General features: G+C 33.2%; 2 protein-coding genes across 2 annotated transcripts in view; both read left to right on the top strand.

Moving 5' to 3' along the window:
* LOC122249425 (uncharacterized) overlaps positions 1 to 2963 on the top strand; it is an 8744-nt gene extending 5781 nt beyond the window's left edge. Inside the window, exons 4-6 of the mRNA XM_043010262.2 lie at positions 266 to 324; positions 1528 to 1680; positions 2697 to 2963. Coding sequence (XP_042866196.1) covers positions 266 to 324; positions 1528 to 1680; positions 2697 to 2702 — 218 coding nt within the window. The 3' untranslated portion in view covers positions 2703 to 2963. The remainder of the gene's footprint in view (positions 1 to 265; positions 325 to 1527; positions 1681 to 2696) is intronic.
* A 2946-nt stretch (positions 2964 to 5909) lies between these two features.
* The window catches only part of LOC122249429 (uncharacterized), a 4659-nt gene continuing 3068 nt past the window's right edge, over positions 5910 to 7500 (top strand). The window contains exons 1-2 of the mRNA XM_086551155.1: positions 5910 to 6058; positions 7339 to 7414. Coding sequence (XP_086407281.1) covers positions 5910 to 6058; positions 7339 to 7414 — 225 coding nt within the window. The remainder of the gene's footprint in view (positions 6059 to 7338; positions 7415 to 7500) is intronic.

The following is a 7500-nucleotide window of genomic DNA, read 5'->3' as shown; positions in this document are numbered from 1 at the left end:
GACTATTCTTAATAATGATATCGACGGTTGATAAACTGAATATTCCTAGTAACGATGTCGACGGTTGATAAAGTCAATATTCTTAGTAATGAAGTCGACGGTACATAAACTGATCATTTGTCGTAGTGATGTCAAAATATCTATTATTTGCAAGAAGGTAAATATATCTACGCAGGAAACTTTGGTTGATTATTATTATTTTTATTTATTTATCTATTATTATTTTCTTTTTATCTTTTAATAAATACTTATTTTCTCCCTTCAGACAGCAAATCCAATTCGAAAGTTGAGATTGGGAAGACAGAGGATGAATTATTCGTAAATGTAAGTCTTTTTTTTTATTATTAATAATATGAAATAGTAATAAGATTGAGAAAATTAGACGAGGAACAATAGTAAGATAATAGCAGTAAGATGATGATAAGGATAGCAATGATACTGGTGAGAGGAAGAAAGGGGAGAAGATAGAATAAGAAGAAATGGGAAAAGAAAAATTTAGAAGAAACAAAGAAATCTGAGAAAAAAAATGGAGAAGAAAAGAATAATAGGAATGGGAGAAAAATGTAAGATTAAGAAGAAGAAGAAGAAAATGAAGACGAAGACAAAAATAAGAAATTTAATCAAAGAATAACATGAAAAAGGAGACGAAATAGAAGAAATAGAAGAAAAAAGAAAGAAATATTTATAATAAGATAGGGAAGAAGAAGCAAGCGAAGAAATCAAAGAAAAAAGAAGAAAAAAATAGTTTCGTAAAGCTGTTGCTACGGAAATAAATTTGCAATTAAATTAATAATTAGATCCTTGAACCATTGGCAGTGTATTAGTTCTTCAGGTGAGCGTATTGACCTCAGGTTAACTTGCAGTAAGATAAAATTTGACAAAATTTGTATATTTCTGTGTAAACATGAAAATGTAAAGAAAGAAAAATCACTTGGATATAAACACGTTACAAAAAGTTTTCAACTAGTTAGTTCTCCATACACGACCCGCCCTCTATCTAATTCTCCCTCCTCCTTCTTCTCTCTTCCACCTAATTCTCCCTCCTTCCTCCAACTAATTCTCCCTCCTCCCTCTTCTCTCCTCCTCTTAATTCTCCCTCCTCCCTCCTCCTCTTAATTCTTCCTCCTCCCTCCTCCTTCCTCCAACTAATTCTCCCTCCTCCCTCTTCTCTCCTCCTCTTAATTCTCCCTCCTCCCTCCTCCTCTTAATTCTTCCTCCTCCCTCCTCCTTCCTCCAACTAATTCTCCCTCCTCCCTCTTCTCTCCATCTAATTCTCCCTCCTCCCTCTTCTCTCCATCTAATTCTCCCTCCTCCCTCTTCTCTCCTCCATCTAATTCTCCCTCCTCCCTCTTCTCTCCTCCATCTAATTCTCCCTCCTCCCTCCTCCCCCTAACAATCCCTCCTCCCTCCTTCCTCCTCCACCTAATTCTCCCTCCTCCCTCCTCCCTCCTCCCCCTAATTCTCCCTCCTCCCCCTAACTCTCCCTCCTCCACCTAATTCTCCCTTCTTCCCTCCCCCCTCCACCAGGTCAAGTCCGAGTTCACGGGAGAAAAGGACCCGGAGGAGCTGTGCTGCGAGGTGGAGGAGACCAAGTACGAGGACGGCGAAATGTGGACGTACTCCAACGGAACGGAGTGCGAGTGCGACGAAGGGGTCGCCAGGTGCACCCATGATACGCTGGTGAGGAAAAGGATGCCGAGCCTCGAGGGATAGGCTCTTTTTGCAGGGGAGTGTGTGTGTGTGTGTGTGTGTGTGTGTGTGTGTGTGTGTGTACGTGTGTGTATGTGTATGTGCGTTTGTTTGTTTGTTTGTGTATGTTTATTTATTTATTTATTTTTTCTTTAGGTTCGTGTTTATATGTATATTTGTATTTGTGTGTATGTATATGTGCGTATGTGTGTATGCATGTGTGTATATATGTATGTATAAATACATACATACATACATATATATATATATATATATATATATATAAATAGATAAAGATAAATATACATAATTATGTTTTATAAATGAATAGATAAATAAACACACACATATGTATATATGTGTATAGATAGATAGATAGATATGTTTGTGCGTGTGTGTGTATACACATACATTTATATATACATATATACAGTATATATATATATATATATATATATATATATATATATATATATATATATATAAATATATATATATATACACAAACACATATATTTATGTGTACATACATATATTGTTGTCCTTGGAGGCGGTGCTATCTATTTATTCATTCATCTATCTATTTTATCCCAGGCTATAAAAAAAACTATTTTATTAATTTTGTCAGACACGATTTTATTTAATTTCATTATCACTGTCCTTGCCTAAGAAGGAAGAGGTGAACTATTCTGAAAAGGTCGTTTTTTAAGTGCAGTAATAATAAGTGGAAGTAAATAAAATTTCATGAGCAGTGTTAATTTGATATCACGAACACTCAATCTAAGCTCATGAACACTCTGTCTCTGATTTCGTGAATATATAATCTCATAAACGCTATCCTATAATCTCATGAACATTATATCACAACATGAATACCAATTTTGGGGGGTATAATCGTCCATCTATAATTATTATTATTATTATTTTTAAAGATTTATCAATCATTATTTTTATTTTTTGTTCCATGATCCTTCAGTAATGACAAATTATCTTTTTGTTTTTTTTAGGAGTAACCGTAATATCACACAGCAAGCGGGCTGATAATGAGGGCACATCTGTAATGATGGTTCAAGGTACCACGTCATTCAAAGTACCGCATTCCTTCAGTACGAAGATGCCAAGATTGTGAAGTACCATCGAATTCACCAGCCCCAGAGATACCACAAGGCCAGAGACATAAAAAAAAATGTGTCATATAGCTGTCATTATCCTTTTTTTCAGCTATGTAAAACATCCAGGAAACAAAAGCAACAACAATAAAAATAACAAGTATATATCCTAATTTTTGGATTAAGAGGTGGAACAGAAGTAATACTTATTTTTGCCGACATCAAACTGGCTTGCGTTTAACCCAATCCGATTACGAACTAAAAATCCGTTTGGTCTCTTAAATGGTGCGCTAATGGTTGCTATTCTTAATTAACAGATCACCATAAGGCAAATATAAATGAATAAATATATATATACACATTTATATATATATATATATATATATATATATATATATATATATATATATATATATATATATATATATTTATGAGTTGCGACTAACGAGTTCAAGCGAATCAAGATGACGGAAATGTTTGTAAACAAAAATCTGTGTTAATTTTCGTTGCCTATTCCGCCTAAATTGTCGAAAGATATGATTTGTACTTAGTAATGTTGATCATTATGTTAAAATATAATTGTTTACATATATATTAGCATGTATATCTACTGACTGGTTATAATGAATAATTCCTTATAGTTCAACCATAACAAATGTCTAGCCTTATAACAGCGGCTTCCGGTTCTTACGCTCGCTTTGTGTTGGCAAAAATAAAACAGTTATGTCTGGGTAAGGATTTGTATTCGGAAATTTCGGGCTTATTCTTGTTTTTTTTTCTTCTTTTTTGAACTACGCTTGAGTGGCCATCAGTTCTGTAATTGTTAAAAGGGCATGCGTGTTTTTTTTTTTTTCTTTTTCTTTTTCTTTGTGTGTGTGTGTGTGTGTGTGTGTGTGTGTGTGTGTGTGTGTGTTTGTGTTCGTATGCGTATGCGTGCGTGTGCGTATGCGTATGCGTGTGTGTGCGTGTGCGCGTGTGTGTGTGTACGCGTGCGTGTGTGTTTGTGTTCGTATGCGTGTGCGTGCGTATGCGTGTGTGTGCGTGCGTGTGCACGCGTGTGTGTGTGTGCGTGTGTGTGCGTGTGTGTGTCAGCGCTCGTGGGGATGAATGTGCAGATACGTATGTGTACACGAGTAAATGACAGACCACGCTGATCAGAGAGAACAAATTTGCCTTCCATTTGTTATTCAAAGACCTCTTGTTCCACCATGTTAAAATTAAAAAAAAGTGATCAATAATTGTATTCTGTGACATCACAATAATTAAAAGATTAATAAATATTCTTGGGACAAAATTTTTCTTTTCCTTTTTATTAAAGACCTAATGACGTTTCAAATGATGTAGTAGCGACATTTAATGATAACATTGTCAGTAATTTTATGAATGACTATGATAATGATATGATAATAATAAAGGTAATGACAATGATGATAAAACTAATGATGATGGTGATTGATAATTATAGTAATTAAAACAATAATAATGATGATAATATTACTGATAATAATGTTAATAATAATTCTGATAATTATAATGATAATAACAATTATGATAGCCATGTCAATGACAATAATTATGATAAGAATTATAATTACATTAATGATTATAACAAAATAATGACAAGATGATAACAATTATGATGATAATGATGATAGTAATAACAATAATAATAATATCGATGATAATATTGATAATGATAATCGCAATAATGGTAATGATTACAACTATGACAAAAACCGTAATAATAGTCGTAACACTGTTATCAGTAATAATAATTAATAATACCAGTAGACACAACGATAATAACAATGACAACAAATTATAACGCTAATTACAATAACAAATTTATATCTATATTCTGTATGCTAAATATCACAGCTTTAGAATATCTTAATATGAGTAAAACAAGGCTAGAACGCTCATGTGTCTGTACTCTTTTCCTGGAAACTATCATGAGTCCTGTAAAGTCGTGTTTGGTTAATAAACTACCATTTATGGTGTTCACGACCCTCTCAGCTGATTAGTGAAGAGGGAGTTTACTTAAAACTAGGCCATCAAAAAAAGAAGAAAGAAAGAAAGAAAGAAAGAAAGAAAGAAAGAAAAAAAGAAAGAAAAAGATCCAGAGCTGCAACAATTGTGTTTCGTTATTTTACTGTAAACAGAAACATCGCTCATTAGATTGTTCATATTGTGAATGTAATAATTCTTATCCATCCATAACAACACCTTTATCAACCTGAATGATGGTCTGATGTTCTCGTGTTGGCATTGAGGCCTCTTAGATCGGAAATGGAATCGCAAGAAGCCGTGGAGATATTACGACGAGCAATAATTCCTTGTATAAATCCTTTGTCTACGTGACTGTCAGATCAGAGGTGGTTCGAGATATGAGTCATCTAACTAGTCTTTGATGTCCTGCCACAGTGCTGCTTTTATGACCAAGAGATGGCGCTTCACTTTCGTTTCGTGTTAAGCATTTACTTGTTGCCGCCATTAAAGTGGAGGAAAAGTGGTCGCTGGGTCAAAAAGAAAAAAGACTGATGCCCGAGAGAACTTACTCGATTTATTGAATGCGGTCAATATCGGGAATTGTTATGACACGTTTATAATTAGCATCATCGTTGCCTGTCACATAACATGGTTTGATACCAAGAATTGTAAATCCAGACAATAGTACAAGGGAATTACACAGGTAATAGGGATCACAGTTCAGCTCTCGGTCATTACTAGTGCCGGAACAGACGCCGTTTTTAAGAGTGTTAAAACCCTTATTCCGTCCGCTCTCTGCGTCATGGCCCTCTGTTACTTCATACCAGTAAACATGGTGTAAGCCAGCGTACAACAAAGCAGCATTCATCAGCCTTGGTCCACATGGATGGCATATATAGTGTTTGTCTATTCATCTGCTCGCATGTGTACGCCGCAATTTCGCCTGGTGCTTGTCTCGCTGTGCTTGGTCTTCCTGCTGGAGTTAGAGGACCAGCTCGTGGGGCAGGCGGTCACCCTCGAGCTCCTTCTTGAGCTCAAAGACTCGATGTCCAAGTCGAAGGATCTCCAAGGCCCGAGCATCCTCAGGGAAAGGATGCTCGCAGGATTCTAGCTGGGTCGGAGATGAAGCTGGTCCGACTTAATGAAGCAAGGCCGACTTCTGTTGTGTTTGGTTCTTCCGATTTGATTGTTGGATTCCTTGTTTTGATGGCTCTCGGAATGCTTGTCTTAATTAAGAAAGGTATCAGTTATAACACCAAAGACAGTCTGACGTTGATTTATATATATATATATATATATATATATATATATATATATATATATATATATATATATATATATATATATATATATATATATATATTATATACATATATATAATATATATATATATATATATATATATATGTATGTGTGTGTGTGTGTGTATGTGTGCATATACATTTATATATATATATATACATATATATATATATATATATATATATATATATATATATATGAATGTATATATGAATATATATATGAATATATATATATATATATATATATATATATATATATATATGAATATATATATAATATATATACATGTATATATATGTATATATATATACGCGCACATACACACACACATAATATATATATATATATATATATATATATATATATATATATAATATATATATATATATATATATATATATATTACGCACACACACACATACACACAGACATATATATAGAGAGAGAGAGAAAGAGAGAAAGAGAGAGAGAGAGAGAGAGAGAGATGTGTGTGTGTATGTCTATAAGTATACACACATACATACATACATACATACATATATATATATATATATATATATATATATATATATATATATATATATATACTGATATATAAATATATATGTATATGTATATATATGTATATATATATACATATATATATATATATATATATATATATATATATATATATATATAGAGAGAGAGAGAGAGAGAGAGAGAGAGAGAGAGAGAGAGATACACACACATTGAAATCCGCTTTGCCACACTTTCCAAAATAGGACATATATGGGAGAGTAAAAGTGTTGATACACAAACCATTTTAGAGTCATTGGGGTTTTCATTTTTGATATTCAGACACAACCAAACACACACACCATACGGATTCGTAATTTTACAAGAACAAGTAAAGAAAATAATGAATAAATAAAAAATAACTCTGGAATATCAACATAATGTTGGCAATCCTGTCTCATAACCAAATAGGTTGGTAGGATTGGCATTCCTGACATCACAACGTATTGTTTCGTAATATTTGCCCATCAAACTACCTGTTTATATTTTATAATGCTTTTTTTATGATACTTTATTGTGGTACACGGCTTAGACCGTTTTATTTTTTATCATAGGAGAATGCAAGGAATAAACAACCAAATTTGAACTGATTAATATACATAAATATATATATCAAAATAATACATCAAAATAATTTTTTCTTCAGATCATCCGTAACAATAATCCACAAGTGTAAAAATTGGTACAGGTGCAAAGCCAGCTGTAACACCTATTACGTACTGACTACAGTGAGTACATACTGTGCATTCCTACGAGAAACAACGGTGAGATTAAACCGCTAATAACCGAGCGGGAAAGTGCTATATTTAAACCTTGTTTTTTTAATTGGCTCTCAATAAATAGATTTGAA

The sequence above is a fragment of the Penaeus japonicus genome, unplaced genomic scaffold, assembly GCF_977035675.1.
Source record: "Penaeus japonicus unplaced genomic scaffold, GWHDUDI00000001_assembly GWHDUDI00000024, whole genome shotgun sequence".
Classification (NCBI taxonomy): domain Eukaryota; kingdom Metazoa; phylum Arthropoda; class Malacostraca; order Decapoda; family Penaeidae; genus Penaeus; species Penaeus japonicus.
This window is presented reverse-complemented; position numbering and strand designations above follow the sequence as displayed.